This window comes from Mustela nigripes, chromosome 8 (genome assembly GCF_022355385.1).
Source record: "Mustela nigripes isolate SB6536 chromosome 8, MUSNIG.SB6536, whole genome shotgun sequence".
Taxonomy (NCBI): domain Eukaryota; kingdom Metazoa; phylum Chordata; class Mammalia; order Carnivora; family Mustelidae; genus Mustela; species Mustela nigripes.
The window spans coordinates 79,060,424-79,083,749 of NC_081564.1; the positions used below are offsets into that span (position 1 = coordinate 79,060,424).

At 38.8% G+C, this 23,326-nt stretch overlaps 1 protein-coding gene across 1 annotated transcript; it reads left to right on the forward strand.

Moving 5' to 3' along the window:
- The first annotated feature begins 1,250 nt into the window (after window positions 1-1,250).
- On the forward strand, window positions 1,251-23,288 carry SERPINB10 (serpin family B member 10). The gene is made up of 8 exons (XM_059410087.1): window positions 1,251-1,328; window positions 5,144-5,320; window positions 7,385-7,450; window positions 7,861-7,998; window positions 9,905-10,022; window positions 17,633-17,775; window positions 20,999-21,154; window positions 22,736-23,288. The coding sequence occupies exons 2-8, from the start codon at window positions 5,153-5,155 to the stop codon at window positions 23,138-23,140; spliced, it is 1,194 nt and encodes a 397-aa protein (XP_059266070.1). The 5' UTR covers window positions 1,251-1,328; window positions 5,144-5,152; the 3' UTR covers window positions 23,141-23,288.
- The last annotated feature ends 38 nt before the right edge of the window (window positions 23,289-23,326 follow it).

A 23,326-nucleotide genomic window follows, 5' to 3' on the forward strand; every position in this document is an offset into this window, starting at 1 on the left:
TGGAGAAGGCTCAGAGGAAACCAATGAGTAAAACTTAGTCTGTGACTTTAGAGAAGATGAAACAATTTCTTGGCTGGTTTGGCAGTTTTTGCATTGATGCACTTAATGCGACATAAACAATGCGTCTCCGTGCTGTGTGTTGATGTTGCCCAAGTCACTCTCTGCTGAACTGCTGTCAGTCGGGATGAACAGTCCCTCTACCTCCAGCCTCCATATGAGACTTTCTGCTAATAAAAGTATGGAGGCACCAGTAGATACTACTACTATGTGCTCAGCACATGTCAGGCAGGTGCAATAAACTTCTTACACAAGTCCCATCCCCTAGTGAAGTCCAGAGAAACATTCTGCTCTAGGTTCCCCACTAACCTTCAGATGTTAAACTCTGAGCCAGTTTATCAGGAGACAAGTGTGTCCCATGAAGAGAAAAATGCAAAGTGCATGAAGAACATTCCAAATTTGTCATAAGTAGAGAGGCTCCTTCTCTCCCTCAAACTCTCTGGAAGGTTCTCAATTCCATCCCTCTCCCCACTTCCCTCAGCACCCCATCAAGCACAGGTCTTCAGCAGTAGAAAATAAAACAATAACTATGGTTTTTCCTATAGAAGATATCTGGAAGAGGGAGAGAATATTCACAGGAAGAAAAAAAAGAAAACTAAAAAGTGATGAACCAACATCTGACTCAGCAACTGTGTCTAAAACATTGGTCCAGACCCCTTATCCCCGCAGGTGGGAAAATGGACATGGGACTGGATGGAGTTCTTCCTTGGGTTCCACATCAACCCATCAAGGGAGAAGAGGACCAACATTTGTTGGGTGCCTCTAGTACATGGCACCTTAAAAGCAGCTTTAACAATGTAACAGCAAATATTTCACCCCCAATATTTTCCATTTTACTACCCATTATTATTCTGTTAATTAAGAGCTTTCTTTTTTCTTTCTTTTTTTTTTTTTAAGAAAGACTACTGGGGAAAACTACTAGAATTGCTGCCAGTTGGCCGACTAGAGAAGAGAGTAAACAAGGAAAGGATGAGTTACAATTTGTCAGAGCTCAGGTTTCTACCTGCAGACAGAAATGGCAAGTGTAGGTAAGTAAGTCATCCAGGCAAAACATTCATTGTGGATCTCTGTCTTTTTAGTTGAGCTCTCAGCCAAGATAAACTTGAAAGGAAGAGTGTATGGGCTTGTGAAATGAATCAGAGGGTGGGGCCAAGAAAAGGGAGGTGCTAGAATTTTTAAAGATGATTTCTACAGTTAAAAGTTACTTAACTCACCACAATCTCTTATTAAAGGAACCAGTTGCCAGTTCTGCTCCAGCAGAAGAAAACAAGGTATTGTAAATATTTTTTTGTTTAAAAATGTTTATTTATGTTTTCTTTCTATATTGAAATGTCTAACAGTGTAACAAATGATCAAGAGCTCTCAAAAACAGAAAGCTTCCTCTCCCCAAGAATTCCTTACAAATCAGACAGATTTAACCCCGAGCTCGTTCCAAGCTTGTGTGGAAAAGAGGGCAAAGAGGGAGAGACAGCATTTATTTAAAAGGAGTTAGAGAAATGGTTTTACCAGAAATTGTGAAACCGTGAATGGAATCTCCTCCAGTCACTTTTCTAGATTGACCACCTCTGTATCGGTCAACATAGGCAAAGAGAAATAGAGCATTCTCAGAATAATTGAGGCCAACCTCTTCTAACCCTTTGGAAGAGCGAGCTTGGTGATATGAATTTGATCCACATCATTAATGCATGGAATTAATTTGGCTCTCATTCCCTGTCTCCATCTAACATCCCATCCAGGCTACCACTCCATGGGCTGTTAGCTTTCTTCTCTTCCATGGAGTAGCCTAAGCCCTAAGCCCCAACCTTCTACTATATGCTCATTGTAAAACATCCCAAACTATTGATTCCCTCAAAAAATGGCTTTGTGTAGAGTGCTGAGGGGAGATGTCATCCTCTGGTAAGCACAGCTCCAAGAAGTAGGCACTACCATTAGTATCATCAAAAGTCAAGGAGCTTTGGGTATCCTTTTGTAGAAAATGAAGTGAGGTTCCTTCCCACTTCCATGCTCTATACCATCTTCCCTCCTTTCTTCCTCCTCCTGTTCACCTTTCTTCCTCCCCCAATCTCTCTTTTTTTCTGTTAAAATCTTGAAGGCAATGAGATACAATGACAAGGGAGATTGTATTCAGAGTCCAGAGAATGGGATTACAGTGATAACTTCACTCTTAGCTGTCTGTGCACATTGGACAGCACATTTAAATTCTCTGGACCTTAGTATCCTAGTAGATAAAACAAGGCAATTGTACTAGAGGGGACTCCAGGTTTCTTTGTGACTATGGGTATCTATGATTCAACATTTTGATGAATGACACTATCCTTTTATTACTTTCATAGTTCTTCAGTTTTTCCCCTAAGCCCTTGAGAGAGTTGTACATATTTTACGTGTATGTATTTGTATATATTAAGGCATGTATATATTTATATATATATAGATAAAGATCTAAACTGACATTTCTAAAACTTCTGAAAACTGCAAAGAATAATTTATTCTGAAAATGGAATAGTAGTCTTCTGATCTAGACATTTTTTTTTTTTAAAGATTTTATTTATTTATTTTACAGAGAGAGATCACAAGTAGGCAGAGAGAGAGGAGGAAGCAGGCTCCCTGCTGAGCAGAGAGCCCGATGCGGGACTCGATCCCAGGACCCTGAGATCATGACCTGAGCCAAAGGCAGCGGCTTAACCCACTGAGCCACCCAGGCGCCCCTGATCTAGACATTTTTAATCTTCTCTGAAAAAAATCATTGTCTAACCTTTGTAAGGATAAATTATTTCCTATAAAATATCATCCTAAAATTTGCATCTTTCAGAAAGCACTTTTCACTCAGGTTAAATTTTACCAATGGCTTAACACTTCTATAAATTTTTTGTAAAAAAAAAAAAGGTAAGAATTGTTCTTTTATGTTTGGGGCAATACTTCATGTATTAATGATGATATTAACAAGAGAATTAATGAAGCTGAAGATAACTGGATATTAACTTCCACAAATAATTAACTCTTTCATTAAATAAAATTATTGTTTTCAGGAATTTGTTACAAGTAGTCAAACTCTAGAATAACCATAAACTTTAGGTAGAAAGATAAAAATCTCAGGCCCTAAGATATTATTTTCTCCTCCCTTCATGGTTAGTATAGTTTTAAGGAGGCAAACATTTTCCATATGAATGTATTTCATGAATTCTAAAGAGATAAAGCTTAATATATATGTGGTAAACAAAGCATCATTTGAATGAATACAGATGTAAAGAGATTAAGGAGGTTATTTCCAAGATGGCCCTGGATCTATCAAGAAAAACTACATACTGGTAAGTTTTGAACATTTTGTGAGGTGTACACTTATTACAAAACTAGAGTTGTTTTTCTTTAGTCAAGTGATATTAGCCTAGAATTATCTTCACCTTCAGCAATAGACATGGGCTAGAACTGAAGCAGGACTTAGAGGGGGAAGTTCTTTGACTAAGTGTAAGCCTATGGTTAGGAGGGATTTCAGTAGGATCATTGTTAATCCAGTTTATGATGAAACCAAAACTTGGCCTACCTATGCCTCTCCCTTGATTCAGAGACTCTTGACCCTTCTAAGATCCCGAGTGCCAGGTGATGCCAGTATAAGTTGAAGTTCTACACAACATTGGCACTAATGGGAAATTCTAGGTCTAGGAAGTTGACTTATTTTTAGTCACTTAACCAGTTTGAGAGATTATTTGGCTATAAAATGACATCAGATTGAAGTAGTTGTTTCTTTGATAGAACCCATGTCTTAAAAGACTGAAAATGTCAGGTAATTAGGGGTGAAATTTAGAGGTTGAATATAATTTTTTTAAATGAGTAAAACTGAGTTCTTTTTGTTCAAGAAGATCATTTTCAGAGGGTCCCAAGTGAGTGAGAATAAGGGCAAAGAGCCTTGACTTCCCTACTTCTCTATGAGCATTTCCCACTAAACTGTGTATGGTTTCAAGTTTAAGTGAATAGACAATGGCGGCTGGAGCCCAAATAATGAACATTGTAAAGAAGTAATAAATATTTATAAACATCCATTTTGTGTAAAGTCCTGAGCGAGGTGTTGTTGGAGATACAGAAAATTTTACTCTTAAGGAACTTACCCTGGAGTTGGAAAGCTACAAGCGTGTGAAGACAGAACTATCAGTGGGATAAATATCAATAAGGGGCAAAGTGATGTTGTGGGACTTAACTCCTCTGCATACTAGAGATCAGGAAAAGTTTCTTAAGAAAGAAACTGGAACAGAACTGGATTTCAATAGAGTAAAGAAGGATCAAAACATTCTAGGAAAAAAGAAAACCATTCTAGGAATGAAGAATATCATAGATAAAGGCAAGAATGAACAGATAATGGCGCCTGGTGACTCAGTTGTTAAGTGGTTGCCTTCAGCTCAGGTCAAGATCCTGGGGTCCTGGGATCAAGGTCCACATCAGACTCCTTGCTCAGCGGGAAGCCTGCTTCTCCCTCTCCCACTCCCCCTGCTTGTGTACCCTCTCTCTCTGTCTTGCTCTCTGTCAAATAAATAAATAAATAAAATCTTAAAAAAGAATGAACAGATAAGGTTAAAAATATAAAAATATTGGTGATAAGTGAGAAAAACCATGAAGTTTCTTGAAAAAAATGACTAGCAATTTCTTATTTACTATGTAAAGTCAGCAGTCATGTGGTGCATTGAGAAGCAGCACAGGGCTGATGGCACCATTTTTATTATGATTTTCTCAACAGGGAGCTGCCAACTGACCAGCACCAAATTGTTCTCTGCTGCACCTTAGCACTACAATTTGAGCATTCCCTCAAACTCTCTAAACTTCAGTTTTCTAATATGTAAACTACTAATATTGGTAAGGGATTTTCCACAGTCCTTTCGGCTATTATGAATAGGTACACATATAAGGATGAATGGAAATAGATGCATATAAAATGGATGGAAATATATATACTACATATATGATATAAATTTGGATTAGATAATATATATTTTTGTCACTTCAAGAAAGGGTGATTAAAAAGGATAGTTGTGTCAGCCAAAAGTGAAATAAGTGGAAAGGATTATTAACAAGTTTTTTATCTCTGCTTTATTTTTCTTAGGTTTTCCCAATGGACTCTCTAGCCAAATCAATCAACCAATTTGCCCTGGACTTCAGCAAAAAGCTGGCTGAATCGGCTGAGGGCAAAAATATTTTCTTTTCTCCCTGGGGCATCTCAACCTCATTGGCCATGGTATATTTGGGCACTGGAGGTACCACAGCAGCCCAGATGGCCCAGGTAAGCAGGAGAGTTCAAGCATCCTCTGCGGCCTTTAAACAGAGCCTTCCTTTTAACTGCTGCCATCATTTGCTTCCTGAAGTCCACATAGCTTACATTTTACAGCCATATCCTACAAGACAAAAGATATACTTCAGCATTGTTTTAGGCCATAAAAAGAATTCTGGGGAAGAGAACCAACCATAAAATTGCTCCTTAAGGGGCACCTGGGTGGCTCAATGAGTTAAGCCTCTGCCTTTGGCTCAGTTCATGATCTTAGCATCCTGGGATGGAGCCCTGCATTGGGCTCTCTGCTCAGCATACTTTATTTTATTTTTAAATTTTAATTTCAGTAAAGTTAACATATGATATTACATTAGTTTCAGGTGTACACTGTAATGATTCACCAGTTCTGTACTTTACTCAGTGCTCATCAGGACAAGCGAGCTCTTAATCCCGTTCATCTGTTTCCCCCACCCTCCCACCACTTCCCCTCTGGAAACCCTCTCTTTGTTCTCTCTAGTTAAGTTAGGCTTTTCCTTTGTCTATTTTGTCTTTGTTCACTTGTTTTGCTTCTTAAATTCCACATATGAGTGGTATCATACCATTTTTGAATGGCTCATACTTTAAATACTAGAATTAGTCATTGTCTTTCCAATCTCAGAAGGATTTTCTTGAAGACGCAGATAGAAAAATGAAATGAATCCAGTTCTTTGTGCTTTGTTTGGTTTGTCTACGTCTAATCCCTGGTTGTCTGCATGAATGTAAAAAACCCACTGAGAGCATTAAAATAACAAAACAATAGTATTGTTTAAGCAGTTATTGATTTGTTGTAAACATCTTCAAAGCATTGTGACCGCGTGTGCAGACACACACTTACATGCACAAGTAGAGCCATAGATAACAAAATTGTAGTTTAAAAAGTCATGTGTATATGTGTGCTTCTGTGCAAATGTACAAATATATGTGTGTGTGTGTTTTAAGATAGATATAGAAAAGAGGAAATCCAGCCCTAAAGCATGCAATAATCAAAAGATTAAGTGACAGAATTTCCATTCCGGTGGTGCCCTTTGAGTCAAATACAGAAAACAGCACAAACAGTAATTCTGCATGAAATAGGCAGAATTTATATTCTGTGAGCTTGGGCTTAGAATATCCCCCTTATTCTTTTAGTTCACAAGATATTGTGTGTTTCAAAATGAAAACAAAATCCTGGCTTACCCCTGGTTAATAACTGGTTAAATATTAAAAGGCTTAACAGTTAATGTGATCAACAGTCTTAGATGGATTTCAACTGGGGTCCATTTCATGTGAACATATTTCTGTGTGTTTCTTGTCCTTGCTTTATTTAAATGCTACTGACATATCAATGGCTATGCTTTGTGACTGAGACTGAGTCCTTCATGTACCCCTGTTTGTCACTGGGTGTCAGTCAGCATGAGCTTTGGTAAACTAGATTTTATTCCCCATTGTGACCTGAGTCCAGGCTATGGGAGATGGAATTATCACCTTGTTTTCTACTGTTGCACAGTTCAGGGGAAGCAAGCATGTCCACTTCCTTTTTGTTAACTTCCAAATGAAATGCTAGGCTGAGCACAAAGAATGTGTCTATAACTGTCAAGTGAGGCAGACAATGAGACCTGAAACTTAACTAGAATAAGCAAATAAAATCCCTGAATTTTCTAGATAATTGAAGCAATATTGGCTTATGCTTAAATCGTCTAAATGATACTTTCAAATGAACACCTAGTTTTCAAAACAACCATATACAGAACAAAACAAAACATGGAATACAAGAGATTTTTACCTCTAGTGATTTCCCAACATCATCTCAAATGTCCTATAAAGAGTATAAGAATAAAGAGAGTAGCTACTTAACAGCAGCTTAAAAATTTATTTCAAAGCTGCTGTTGACCTCCCCATCCATCTAGCAACACATTATTTAAGTGAAATCAGAGCGCCCTGCTAATTAATTATATGTTCTGTGGTGATGGGAATGACTGACTTGTATTTGCTGAGGAGAATTTCAGATGATTACATCTTCGCAAATTGTGTTCACATATTTCCTTTTTATTGAAATGACAGGTTCTTCAGTTTAGCAGAGATCAGGACATCAAAACTTGTCCTGAAAGTGAGAAGAAAAGAAAAATGGTATGTCTTATTTTTAATATGCATTCAATAATTAAAAGGAACTTCTTTTAGAAAAATTTCATCAAACTACATAAAAATTTTCAAAATACAGAAACGTGTATGCTTTTTGGAAGGGTCGTATTCTTTCCCTCTCTCTCTTTCCATCTTTTCCTTCCACTTCAAAGCTGCCCCACCTTCAAACTTGTTCTTGCCTTTATAAACTAAATGTGAAGAAAACAATACCCTAACAACTTGTAAATTCTTGCACTGCTAACATTAAAGAAAATGTTTTTTGGTCTACCATGCAACTGATTTGAGTTTTTGTTTACAGGACACCAACTCATTTTATTGAGATAGAGGCTGTTCATGTAGACCTAGTTCTTGTTCAGTGTTTTTATTTGACTGTTTGACTAATCCTTTTTCTTTTAAAGGAATTCGGTTTGAGCAATGTTGAAGATATACACTCTCACTTCCAGACCCTTATCTCAGAAATAAGCAATCCCAGCAAGGCTTACATACTTAAAACAGCCAACAGGATATATGGAGAGAAAACCTACCCATTTCACACTGTAAGTGCAAATGTGTCTTTTAAAGCTGATGGGAAAGAAAGATACCAATCAGGAAACTTTTCATACATTTCTCTAGAGATCCCAGGGACGATATTCATGTATGGGGTCAGCACTTCTTTAGAGCACCAGTAAGTGGCTAGGTGTAAAGGAAATCAACAGTGGGTCTCAAGCCACACTATATGCTCAGAATAAAGGGGTCCACCTCAGCCAGTGAATGGGTAAGAGATGTGGTTTGGGTCATCTCCAGGTTAGCATCTGTTTCATGGAGAATGGGGCAGGAGATGCAGGGTAACCCAGTAGGGTCGATGTGCAGGAGCAGAGGGCAGAGCTGGTCCTGGGAGTGCGGCTGGATTGGGAGCTTGTAGTTGAGCAAAGCTGACTCGGGGATCAGATGGGTCATTTCACAGCATGACTTTAGAGACTTTAGGAAAGACTCTCGACATGGAATAATATCACCTTCTCCCCTTCTCAGGTGACTGAGATCCCACAATGCAGACCATACTTTCATTCTCAATTCAGATTCAAGGGCTTCCCACAGTGGGCCACCCTGAACGAAGCCAAGCAATGAATTTCCCATTAGTGCATCACATCTCAACACATAAGAGAGTAGGAGGACCCAGGTGCCCAGCGGGCAAAGGGCAAGGAACTTGGGTAGGATAGAGGGACAGCTTTAATTTAATTTAATTTAATTTAATTTCCCAATAGGAAATTAAAGCTATCTTGTGATATCAAGCAGGGCTGTCCCTGCCCATAGCCAGTGAATTCAGGGAGGTCAGCACTTGGGCCCGGTCAAGACTAAAGGCAGAAAAGCATCCAAATGAAGCCTTAGAGACATTTCTGGTACTGGTAGTCCTGAGCATTCTGCTTTGGTCCAGAAGTAGGAGGTATCTGAGTGGGGCAGGCACTTAGAGATGAGAAGGACACAGATATACAAAATGAGACATCTTTTATAATGTCCACAAGCCCTGGATGTGCTCGGAGAGGTTGAGTAGAACCTACGAGTCAATACAGGGAATGGTGCCTTGTGAAATTTTAAGCCTTCCTTTTTTACTGGATCATAATTTCTACATAGTTTAGACTTCCTAATCTTCAAACCACTGCCTGGAGGCTGAATTACCTCAGCACTTCTTGCTGAACACAATTCCTCTACCAAGTAATACACTGAAGGGGTATGACAGGGCTCCTGAGGATGGCAGGTGCCCTCATAAGCCCACTTCTGATGACTGCCACCAGGGGGGACATCAAAGGTCCAGAGGACTAAGCCAGGTTTCTTCCCTCAGACAGCCTGCTGAACCCTTGGCCACACTTTGCAATCCATTTTCAGAGCAGCGTATAGCTCTCCTCGGGGGCCCTCCACAGGTTTTTGGTGCTTAGTGTTCATAGCAGGGGGCTGCCGGACCCACAGGCTTCACTTTGGTGCTGGCTCTGCTAGAGAAAGCAAAGTGCAATTGCAAACAGGTCTTTGTCCCTGGAGATAGTCCTGGGGTTTCTAGAGTTCTCTCCCTTTTCATACCAGCCCCATTTCACAGGCATGGATAAACACAGGAGAGGGTAGAGGTGCTTGGGTCACTCAGTCCATTAAGCATCTGAGTCTTGGTCTGAGGGTTGTGAGTTCAAGTCCATGGTGGGCTCCATGCTGGGTGTAGAGCCTACTTTAAAAAAAAAAATAGGGAGGGTGTGGGAGCCCCAGAACTGGGAGGCAGACCTTCCTCCATACCTGGACTTCTTCATGGCTAGTCTGTGCCCAGCTAACTTTAAAGAGGGGAGTGTTTAGTTTTCGACCAAAATGGAAGTATGGAAAGACAGAGGGGGCAATGGGGTGGAGGTTTGCAATGATCCATGGATAGCCTTGATGTCTCGGTTTTGGACAAACTCTGCAAAAGAATATTTTACCTCTATCTTCCAGAGATATCTAGAAGACATGAAAACATACTTTGGTGCAGAACCACAGTCTGTTAATTTTGTGGGAGCTTCTGGACAAATTCGAAAGGAGATCAACTCTTGGGTTGAAAGTCAGACTGAAGGTAAGTTTTCACCAAGGTGCTCAGCAGAGTATCTTCTCCAAGCATTTTTGTATTTTTTTGAATTTGCTTTGTAAGAATGTGTATTTCCAAACAAGAACAGTGGATACATTCTAAATATGCAGAACATTTCTTTCTATCCATGCCCATGATTTTCAGATTCCTAGCTTTCCCAGCAAGTCTTATCTAAAACCTCTAAGTCAAGATACCCACTTTACTAAGAGGACAAGAAAATTCTTGTATCCCAATAATTCCAGACAGGAGCCCAGGGGCAAAAAAGCAGAAAAGTGCAAAGAGGAAAGTAAAAATACTGCAAACATTTGTGATTTCTGATGAAAAATAGCTAGCAATTAGTAATGAAATTGTGGCATTAAATGTGTTATATAATCTTAAATAATTTTCAAAATGAGGTCATATATTACGGTAGGGGGCTAAGCTGCTGTAGCGGAGAGACTTGGAATACAGTGGCTTAATGATAAGGCAGACATTTATTTTTCTTTTACATAATAGTCAAAAGGCAGATAAGCATTGTCTCTGCTGAGGCAATGCAGAGACCCAGACTGGTGGGTTAGCTCCACCATCCTCAAAACATGGCTTTCGTATTTAAGTCTAAGATGATTCTTGCATTTGTCATTGTAAAGTCACCAGGAAATGGTGAAAAGAAAGCTTCTTTGCTTTTAAGGAGATATGACCCAAAGGTTTCACACATCAGTTGCACCCATATCTTAAACTCAACTACATGGCTGAGTTTTACATGGTCCCCCATTTAGGCTCTGGGGACCCACCTGTCCTGATTTTCTTGAAACTTTCCTAGATTTAACACCTGAAGACCTCTCAGTCCCAGGCAAACCAGGATAGCTGGTCACCTAGACTTGCTGTAATAACCATCTTTTAAGATGTAGTTTGAAGCTAGGTAGCTACACACTCACTTAAAAGTTGAGTGTTCTATTTCTTTTTTAATTTTTTAAATTTTAATTTTCAAATTTTTTATTTAAATTCCAGGTAACATATAATGTAATATTGGTTTCTGGTGAAAATTTAGGGATTCAACACTAAAATTTAGTGATCATCACAAATGCCCTCCTTAATCCCATTCCCCCTCCCCCGCCCCTCTGGTAACCCTGACTTTGTTCTCTGTAGTTAAGAGTCTGTTTCTTGGCTTGCCTCTCTTGTCCTTCTTTTCTTCCTATGATCATTTGTTTTGTTCTTAAATTTCACATGAGTGAAATTATATGCTATTTGTCTTTTTCTGACTGACTTACTTCACTTAACATTATACTTTCTAGTTTCATCACATCAGTTGCAAATGGCAAGATTTCATTATTTTTCATGACGGAGTAATAGTCCATTGTGTGTGTCTATGTGTCTATCTTTTTTATCCCTTTATCAGTCATTGGACACTTAGACTGTTTCCGTAGCTTGGCTGTTGTTGATCATGCCGCTATAAACATGGGGGTGCATGTCTCCCTTTGAATTAGTATTTTTGTACCTTTGGGTAAATATCTAGTGGCACAAATTGGTGGGTGGTAGGGTAGCTCTATTTTTAAATTTTTGAGGAAACTCCAAACTATTTTCCAGAGTGGCTGCACCAGCTTGCATTCCCACCAACAATACAAGAAGATTCCCCTTTCTCCACATCCTCAACAACATCTGTTGTTTCTTGTGTTGTTGATTTTAGCCATTCTGATAGCTGTGAGGTCATATTTCATTGTAGTTTTGATTTCTATTTCCTTGATGATCTGTGATGTGGAGCATCTTCTCATGTGTCTGTTGGCCTTCTGGATGCCTTCTTTGGAAAAATGTCTATTCATGGCTTCTGCCCATTTCTTAACTGGATTATTCATTTTGGGGATGTTGAATTTTATAAGGTTTTATTTATTTTGGATACTGACCCTTTATCAGATATGTCACTTTATCAGATATGTCATTCGCAAATATCTTCTCCCATTCCATAGGCTGCCTTTTAGTTGTTGATTGTTTCCTTTGTGGTGCAGAAGCTTCTTATCTTGATGAAGTCCCAATAGTTCATTTATGTCTCACTTTGATAGGTACCGCACTGTTATTGAAGTTAACCACTGAAGCCTCCCCTGCTAGACTCAAGGGCCCAAGTACAATGATGCTACCTGATGTGAGTTTCAGCTTCAAATCACTAACACACAGCAGGCCTGCTAATTGTTATTGCTCAGAACATTAACATTTACTGAAATGCCCTGAGGAAGTTGGCAGCCTTAATTCTCAGTTCCTTTTTCATTGAATAGTGACTCAAAAGCCATGGTGAGGCAAGAGTGACCATTGTACTTAACTTATACCTGACTTGGGTTCATTCAAAAGCAAGACTGTTTTTAGAATGATAGACCCGCTCGCATTTACTGAGCACTTGTATGGATTCAGTCAGCAGGAGGACCAAATGGGACCGCACAGGCAAAAGCCTGCTGTAATATCCAACACAAATTCAGCATGGCAGATGTGACTCCAAGAATAATCTGGGGCTGAACTAACCCTGAGGTCCTCAGATTCCTAACACTCAGATTCTAGAGTGTTCCTCAGATTCCTGAGGTCTTAGATTCCTAGGTCAGATTCCTAACCCAGTGTCTGTCATGTTTTCTGGAAAAGAAGGGGAGCTCTACAGATAGGAAGGCTAAGAGCAGTTAACTTGCGATCTTTACACAAGAACAAAGCTTTTCAGAGCCGAGAGGAGAACCATGGTCTCGTGTTGCGGAAGCTGGCTTCTTCCTATTCTTGCCCTGCTTCCCCTGCATCAACTGCCGCCCTTAAGGAACATGACCAGACCCAACTGTCTAGGTCACAAAGCCTCCTTGGAGATTGTCCTGTGTTGACAGAAATGTGTCATAAGTCTGCCCTGCCCAGTGTGCTAGGGTCACATGTTCCATCCACACATAACTATAGATGGGTTCAAATGTGGCTAATGTTACTGATGAACTGAATTTTTACTTCAATTTAGTTTAAGTAATTTAAGTTTAAGCAGCCATGGATGTCTAGCGGCTGCCATATTTGACAGTGCAGGAGTTTTGATTTTGAGGAAGAACTGAATAATCTTAAATTATGGAGGAACGAGTAGACTTCAGATTATAGTTATTATAGGGTCGAGATATAGGACAGACACATTTTGAAAAATCCTCTGTTGTCACACGACTTCTAAAATGAGAGACCTCCAAAATAAGTTAATCAAGGGCATGGTCAGAATCTTTTATTGAGCCCCTGTTTCCTGCATCCTATGACCTCATTGTTCCAGCTGGCAAGGCTGGCTCTACTTCTTAGAAGTGGTATCTTCCAAAGAGGCAGAAAGCTGTAATCTTTCTGTATTTTCTCTTTATGGACTGAACACAAATTGGTTATTTGAGGGATATTCAAAACCAAATAAGGTTAAGGAATTAAACAGCTTTTCAGGAATTTTGACTTCATCAAGGTATAATTCTGTACACCCTTAAGAAAAAGTTGCTAGAAACTCCTCAGCATGTATACGTTCCATCTGAAACACCTGAAAGAAGCTTCTTTCCTTAAGCTTTCAAATAGAGTTTCTTTCAAGTAGCCATATGGACCACTGGAACATACACGGCATTCAGAGTCAAAAGTCTCGATAGTGCCAGTTACGTGTTGCAATTTTTTTTTTCTGGATTGTCTTCATTATAGTCTATAAACTACTTGAAAGTGGGTGTTGGAGAAGGTTATTGTCTACGTGTTTGTCATCTCAAAACCTCTCATGTGTTTGGCACACTGGGCACTCTAGTGTCACATTAATAACTGTGCTCAGCAGGACTTACTCTGAATATCTTGGAAGATTGTCCTTCCCATTCATTACCTCGAACTACCAGGGGTGTGTGCAATGAACCAGCCAGTAGGTGGCACTTTAGCTCTAAAGAGTACAGCAAAATCATGGTCAAATTTGACTCAGTTACTTTTAAGTTATATTTGACTACACTTTATACATCCTTTATTCAATAATTATATTTTACATAACCTAAAACAGCTGCGGGTTCAAGAGGTTAGTTTCTCTGAAAGCATATGAGTCCATAGAATAATGCAGCACAACTTAAATCATCTGTATCTCAACCAACCTGAGATAAGTTTGTGCAAAACTCAGTCCTCTATGTTTTCTATTTGCATCTACAACTCTGTCGAGTGATAGAATACTTGATTAAAAATAACACAGCTTTTAAAAAAATAAAACTTCTGTGCAAAAAATAAAGATTAAAGAAATGATGTACATGGCCTCCCCATGATGAATCATCAAAGAAATTAAGTTTAATACAGTCTTTAATAAGATTGGCGAAAACTAAATTGTTCATTGTTAAACCAAAATGTATGTTTCATCTGTGAGGGAGGGCTGTCCTGAAGAGACACGTCCAAGTCATACCTCAGATCAGCTGGAATCTCTAGAAGTGTTACTGACCCCAGAACTTTTTTCAAAAGCTGCACAGGGGATTCTCATGCGTGTCGGGTGAGGACTTCTGCAGGCGGGGTGTGCGCACGCGCAGTCAGGCTCTTGGAGCCCATTTGTTGCGTGTGCGCATGTCTTCCCAACCCTGCTTTCCGAGACTTCCATGTTGGTAGCTCGAAATCAATATGGCGAGAATATTTACACCCCAGAAATGGGCTACAAATCAAGTTTCCTTCTCCCCCACTCCTACCTGGAGACAGTTTACCAGCAAACCACTGGAAATGGAAAGACAAGTTCTGGATTTCATTTGTCATTTTATTATATTTCACTGACCTACTCTTGTTTTCCATACCTACTTTTTTTTTTTTAAGATTTTATTTATTTGACAGATAGAGATCATGAGTAGGCAGATAGGCAGGCAGAGAGCTGCTGAGCAGAGAGCCTGATTAGGGGCTCAAACCCAAGACCCTGGGATCATGACCTGAGCCAAAGGCAGAGACTAACCCACTGAGCCACCCTGGCACTCCCTACTTTTTGTTTGTAACAATAAAGGGAAATCTAGAAGTTAAATAGACCTAATTTTAGTTGTTCTTAATTATTTTTGAAAGCTTTAGCACATGTGTTATATATAGTCCTTATTAAAAAAAAAAAAAAAAAAGATAAGTCAGCAACCCCACTAGTCCTGACTTCACTGTGGTATAGATGTCCTTGCTCATTGCAATAACCTGCAGGCAGACATATTTGCTACCCATTACTGGCACACAGGTAAATATTAAAGACCATTAGACCAAATGGCTCCAAACCAGTGGCTCTCAGTTCTCACGACACATGAAACTAAGTTTACTAATTCCTAAGTCCAACCCCAGATGAATTAATTGAGATCTCTAGGAGGGAGGCTCAGGCATCAGTATTGTCTAAATCCTCAGGTGATTCTAACTGACAATCAAGGCTAAGAATAATTATTGCGAATAGGATAATACCCTCAATTCTATTAACACCCCCTTTCCCATTGAGCTCCACTGCTCATGGCCTTTGAGGTTCCAGTTCCCTGGATAACATTTGGCCTTGCTCAGCAGCCCTCTGGGGTGTGTGTGTGTGTGTGTGAATGTGTGTGTGCGTGCACGCGCCTGTGCGCACACGCACGGGTGCACTCGCTGTGGTTTCACCTAATCCATCTGTATTCTCTCTTCAAAATGTCTTTCAATAGCATCTTTTCTTAGTTTGCATTCCTGTTTCAGAATTATTCTTTTCAACAAATATTTGTTCTAGAAAAACATAGTTTGACTATGTACTCTAAGGCTTTAAAAACAGAACTGTACACAGATCTTGTACCTTAGTTATCAAATTTGCTTTTCATAGGAGAATGGGTTAACCATTCTGAAACTATTTTATGTATATTCTAGGACTGAGCAAATGAGTAAATATATTGGAAATAATAAGGCTCAGGTGTTTCACTGACAGGGAAAGGAATTGTAAATAAAGAAAAGCAAAGATGAGCATGAACCCCATGGTGCTGGACTGAAATAGGAAATATCAATATGAATTCCTCATCTATAATATATAAGCAGAGAATTAGATAGATATGGAAATATTTACAGATGTGTGTATAATACATGTATTTTCTAGCTTTCTTTGCTGAGCAATGACACCCCAGGAATAATGAACATAGCTAACATCCACATCTTGATTTCTAAAACCCACCCTTCAAATACAAAAACAAAAACAAAAAACAAAAAACAACATAACCAAGGCTGCTAGAAGAAATGCCAATTCTAGGGCTGGGACATGGAAAGCACCAGATAAACTTTAGGACATACTGTGGTACCAGAATATAGGTAAATGCCCAAAATATCTGAGAACATGTCCAATGGATGTAGGAGCCAACTTGAGGATGTTTCTAATAGCCAAATCTGGGACAATTTGGACAACAAAATAGATAATGATAGTAATAAATTATAACCCATAGGGTAAAACAAACATCCATGAGTCTATACTGATATAAATTACCTAAATAAAAGGAGGAGATGGGAGAGTTCTTCCTCATAGTAGAATTCCAGTTGATAAATGTAGAAGGAATAGTGGAAATCGAATATCACCATTTGGCAAAACACCACAATCATCATTGTTTCAGGCAAGATCATCAACGAATGCTGAAATTGGTGGGCAAAAGTTTGATGAGAAAGAGGAAATTTATTTGGTCATCTAGTAGCTCCCCACATGACACTTATGAATTAGAAAGGGAAAAAGTCGTAATTTTACAGTGAGAAACCTGTGGGAATCAAATCATCAAAGTTAACATCACCCATAGTGGGAAATAAGAACACAATCTGTTTCCTGGTATGTATGATTCATTGAGAAGCACATAACATTGTTTCTGTGGTTGTGTTTGTGACCTAGGGCTGCCATGACCAATTACCACAAACTGGATGGTTTCAAACAATAGAAATGTATTTTCCCACAGTTCTGGAGGCTTCAAATCTGAAATCAAGATGTGACCAGGGCCACGCTTCTTTCAAATGCTCTAGGGAAGGCACTGCTCCATGCCTCCCCTCAATTTCAGGTGGTTGGGGGGCAATCCTTGACATTCCTTGGCTTGTAGACTCTTCAATCTCTGCCTCTGTGGGCACATAATCTTCTTCTTTAAGTCTGTCCTGTATCTGTGTTTTCACATCGTCTTGTCCTCTCTGCGTGTCTATGTCCAAATTTTCCTCTTCTTGTAAGGATATCATTACTAGGTTAAAGCTACTTTAATCCAGGATGACCTCCATCTTAACTTGATTAGGTCTGCAGAGACCCTGTTTCCATATAAGAGCACATTCACAGGGACTGGTATTTAGGACCTAACATATCTTTCTGGTGGGATACAATTGAGGAAACATCAGACAAATCTGAAACGATAATTTGACACTTTTTCAAAAGTGTCAAATTCATGAAAGACAGAAGGAATGATTCAAAGGCACAAAGACAAAATGACATAACTACAACTTGAGATCTTGGATTGATTTCTGATCCAAAAGAAGAGTTTTACTGGAATAGCAGATGAAATTTAAATAGGACCTGTTAGTAATATTCTATTGATGCTAACTTCCCTGTTTGGATCATTGGTGGATATAAGATATCAGTCAGTAGTATTTCATAATTATCATTTTTATAAGTGTGGCATTTTGCCAGGGTGTAACTATACCATTTGTAATCTATCCTTTTGTTCTTATAGGAAAAATCCAGAATCTCCTACCTGATGATGCAGTAAATTCTGAAACCAGGATGGTTCTGGTGAATGCTCTTTACTTTAAAGGAATCTGGGAACATCAGTTCTTAGTCCAAAACACCACAGAAAAGCCTTTCAGAATAAATAAGGTAGGAAACTTTTAATAATCAGCATGGTTTTTACATGATATTTTAAAGGAGATTCTATTTGAAATTTATTCTTCTTTTTGAATATATGTTTCTGGAAAGTCTGGCTATTGCCAGGGCAGGGATACCTAAGCTAAAAGCCAGGTCCATCCTGCCTGGGGATTCCTCTTTTCATTGTTTCTTCTCTGAAGAGAGACAATTCACATATTTTATCGCTTAGTTCTTGCTTTGACTATGGTGGAGTAGGTAAGATAGTTATTATATTTATTTCCCAGCTGTCAAAGTGACTGGAGCCATGCCTAAGTTAAAAATCTACCAGAACCGTAACCCCCGACTCTTCACTATTAGTTCTGTTCTTGTTCTATTAGACCAGTACTCTCTTCTTCCAAACCCATATCTTGCCATAAGTAAAAGAAAGACACATTTAGGGGCACCTGGGTGGCTCAGTGGGTTAAAGCCTCTGCCTTCGGCTCAGGTCATGATCCCAGGGTCCTGGAATCGAGCCCTGCATCGGGCTCTCTGCTCATCGGGGAGCCTGCTTCTCCCTCTCTCTCTCTGCCTGCTTCTCTGCCTAGTTGTGAACTCTGTCTCTCAAATAAATAAATAAAATCTTAAAAAAAAAAAAAAAGAAAGAAAGACACATCTAAAATCTCATGCTTTCCATTGTTTTCTCTTTGTGTTAGTATACAACACACTCATTTTTGTGATAGATAGGAACTCACTACCTCAAAAGGGGAGACTAATATAAGGCAACAGATAGATCCCCTAGAATCCAAGGGCTAGAATATGTCTGGGCCTTGGAACTTGAGTGGAAACAAGGATTCAAATGTAGTCAAGATTCAGTCTTTATCTTTGCAAGTCTGTTTCTCCCATCATTCTTCCCTCAGGCTGAAATCTAACTTTCTCTTCTTCCCAGTCCACAGTGGCAGAACATGCTACTCACAACATTGCCTCCATTTTAGAGACCAGTCTAATAGATCTCATTTTAAATTCCTAGGAAAGGAATTGATTAGCCAATATTTGTTAAAGCTGATTAGTCCTGGGGTGGGTCTTCTCACATAACCAGTGCTCCCAGGGACCTAATACAGTAAGCACACAGGTATGTGGAGTAGGTGGCTTTCAGTCAGTGGGATAAAATGGGGAAGGGACCAAACATGTAATTGAATGGACTAAGCAGAGCTGGATAGTTACCTGGCTTAGTACATCCACAAGGAATTTTCAGTTACAAGTGGTAAGATAACATTCCAAAATAGCTTCAGGAAAATGGGATTTGTATTAACATTATTTACATAATGAAGGGGAACTGAGAGGTCCAGGGAGTCTCAAGACATAATCTCACTTCTCTGTCCTCTCTTCCCTCACTCCCATCACTTTTACTCCTTCTGGTTATCACCTTCATTCTCTAATACTAAAGATACAATTTCTCTATATGACCCGAGAATTTGGTTGCCCCATCGTCAGCCTTTGAGCTTCACAACTCTGGTAGATAGTCCTTCTGCTAGCTCTAACAGAATGCTCCTTCCTTAAGGAGGGCTCTGTTTTATGCGATTCATGTGTTTATCCCTGAAAAAATCACTGTATCCTGAAGTATCCTGAATGAACAACCCTAATCATATGACCACTACATTAGCAGACGGGTGGAACTCTGTGATTAACAGCTCCCTATAGAATGGATAAGTAAAGTGTCTACAACATTTGAATTGCAGGGTTTTGTTTTTGTATTACTATTGGCCTTACTATAAATACACTTTTTTAAAGAGCATTTTTATGTTTGCAGCAAAATTGAGAGGAAAGTAGAATTCCCATATGTCACCAGCCACATAATTTCCCTTATTATTAACATTTTGCATTAGTGTGGTGCCTTTGTTGTAGTTAATGAGCCAATATTCATACATTTTCATTAATTCAAGTCTGTAGTTAACACTAGGGTTCACTTTTGGTCTTGTATAGTTCTATGGGCTTTGACTAATGCAAAATGTCACGTATCTGCCATTCTGTTTTCATATGGAATATTTAACTGTCCTAAAAATGCCCTGTACTCCACCCATTCATCCCTCCTCCTAAATACCTGGCAACCACTGATCTTTTTACTGTCTCTATAGTTTTGCTTTTTCTGGAAGGCCAGGTAGTTGGAATTGTATAGTATGTAGACTTTTTAGACTGGCCTCTTCCACTAAGCAATAGACAATAGATTTAAGCTTTCTCCCTGTCTCTCCCTGGCTTGATAGATCATTTCACTTTACTATTGAATAATTTTCCATTATCTGGACATATTGTAGTTTGTTTTGCAATTCACCTATTGAAGGACATCTTGGTTGTTTCCAATTTTGCGCAATTATGAATAAAGCTACTATAAATAATCTGTGTGCAAGATTTTGTGTGGACATAGTTTTTAACTTCTTTTGGTAAATACTCAGGAGCACACTTTCTGGGTCATGTGGTAATACCATGTTTAGCTTTGTAAGAACCTGCCAAACTGTCTCTGGAAGTGGCTTCCACTTTGCATTCCCACTGGCAGGGAATCACATTTCCTGTTGCTCCACATCCTTGTCAGCAGTTGATATCGTCAGTGTTTTGGATTTTCAGCCATGCTAAAAGGTCAGTAGTGCTAGCTCATTGTTCTAATTTGCAATTCCCTAAAGATGCTTGAGCATCTTTTCATATGCTGTAAGTCTTCCTTCAGTGAGGTATCTGTTCATATCTTTTGCCTTTTTTAAAAATTGGGTTCTTTTATTACCATTGAGTATTTAAAGGTTCTTTATATATTTTGATACTGATTCTTTATCAAATATGTGTTTTACAAATATGTCCTCCTAGCTTATTGTCTTTTTATTCTCCTAGTAAATGTCAGTGTTTATGATACTAAAATACTTTCTCAAATGTTTGCATGTGAAATCCACCTTATGCCATTTCTGAATCATTGACATTGGCATAGTTTGCATGAGATAAGATACTTTTTAAAGTGTTCAGTAGGATCCAGCTTGCTGTGACTTATAGAGGTTGCCACAACAGTGTTATAAAAGGCAACTTCCACATTACTTATCAATAATGTTATCCAGTAGAACATCTATTTCAGAAAATAAGGTCTGTGTAACTTTATTTAGCATTTTACAGAGAATCATCAGTTTTGCCAGGGTCCCAGACTACTGGGAACCAATTATGATAAAACAAAATTAAGGATTTGGTGGAACACTTTCTCAATGACTTTGCTACTTCCTTTCCATAGAGTACAAGCAAACCAGTGCAAATGATGTCCATGAAAGAAAAACTCCAAGTTTTTCACATTGAAAAACCACAAGCTATGGGCCTACAACTCTACTATGAAAACCGTGACCTCAGCCTGCTCATACTGCTGCCAGAAGATATCGATGGCCTGGATCAGGTATAGTCTGTCTGCTGTGAAGGTGGTTCTGGCATTTACCCCTCTGGGGAGAAACAAGACATGGTCTCCCTGTTTGTTTCTTTGATTCCTGTAGAGGAAGACAACCAACATATCTTGAGCCTTGAAGACTTTACCTTCACAGTATCATTTAAGTTTTATAAAATTCTATAAGTTGTCACACTATTCCTCAGAAAGTTTAAGTAGCTGAAAGAACAGTCACAGGAGCAACAGATATGTATATATTTTTTGTCAGTCACAGAGCTGACCTCAGTCTAGGTCTTTCTTCTCCTTCTGGTAGGGCCTACTTAATCAAAGTTAATTTTTTAATCATTTGCATTAATTTAGCTTGAGATATATATTTTTCAACAAGACTCCGACTTCCAAAACTTGAAAAAAAAACTATTTTAATTAAAAAAAGTCTTCAGGAGGAAAAGGCTGTATCTGTACTAAGTATCAGTACTACCTTCAAGTATTATTTGTTTATCAGCTAAATTTCTATAAAGCCTAGTATAACTTTGGTCAGACCATGTTTCTGAGCAATTTGTATGTTTAAATTGAACATTAGTTTCCCATGCAGTGAGTGGCCTGGATTTCCTTGCACTGTGCATAACTTTTTGTGTGTTCCAGATTCTTTATACTTGTAAGTTTTCATAGTCCTGCTAGAATTTTGAAGAGATTTCCAAATGGTATCATAAAATCTGTGAAACTGGAAAGAATGGTAAAATTAAGACCAAGGGTGTACAGTAAACTATTAGCATCACAGCTTTATAAGATAACCCTTTCTTCCTAAAAGTGCAGGCTCCTGAGCTGAATATGTTGTCAGATTACTAATGTGTACTGTCTACAAGTATGTCACTGACAGCTTGAGTCTAAAAACTCTCAAAGTAGCAAAAACATGCATCTTGAAACAAACAAACATGCTATCTGAAAAAAAAAATCAAGCACATTTTTTCTCCTATATATATATGGTTATGTATATCCATATATATTTATTATTTAAAAAATTTAAAAGATAAAGAGGAGAAAAACACTCTAAAACACTATACTGAAAAACAGCCGTTATTTTTAAGATTTGGAGATCTTCCTTTCTTTACTCTTCCTTCCCTTTTTTGGGCATAGCTTATTGTTATTAATTTCATATTGTTGTGTTTATATAGACATTTTATTTTATCTCAGATATTGTTTTCAAAAGGCTGCCTCTCATGTTAATATAACAGATATCCTTTTGTACCCTGGCACATAACTTGTTCTAAAGTTTATACTTTGGTGTTGACAGCACATAAGGCATATTTATGTTGACCCATTTCCGTGTGTAGTTGATGTCTTGCATGCTGGCATAGAAGTACGCCATTTTGAAATAAGGTCTAATTCTCCTGTATCCCGGCAACTGGTCAGTTACAAAACAAAGATTCTGTAGGTCAACAAGGTGAAGAATCTCATTACACAAAGAATTTCCAAACGTGTGTGCTTTATTATCCTGGTTAATGGGAGGGACAGTAATTCATCTATGTAGTATCCAGGTCTCACTCAACCACTCTTTATGGAATTACGGACTCTCTCCTCCTCGTTCCACACCTGCAGCTGGAAGAGGCCACCACCTACGAAAAGCTGACTGAGTGGACCAGCGCAGACATGATGGAGTTGTACGAGGTTCAGCTGCAGCTCCCCAAGTTCAAGCTGGAAGAGACTTACAATCTCAAGTCAACCCTGAGCAGTATGGGGATGAGCGATGCCTTTAACCAGAGCAGAGCTGATTTTTCAGGAATGTCTATGGGGAGAAACTTATTTCTGTCCAATGTTTTCCACAAGGCTTTTGTAGAAATAAATGAACAAGGTACGGAGGCTACAGCTGGCACTGGGAGTGTGGTGAGCACTCGAACTAGGCTCCCTTCCATTGAATTTAATGCAAACCACCCGTTCCTCTTCTTTATCAGGCACAACAAAACTGGTAACATTCTCTTTTACGGGAGATTCTGCTCCCCCTAGACAATGGATCTCTCTCATTAAAAGAGACCAACTTCTGGTGTGAAAAGTGTACGAAAAGATGGAGAAACACAATTATAATAAAAACCAGTTTGCAGCTTGTTATCTTTTTCCACATTCGAATGTTAGCAAATAAACTTGAAATAATGCATTCTAGTGGTTTTATCATATTTATAAAACTAGAGAGAA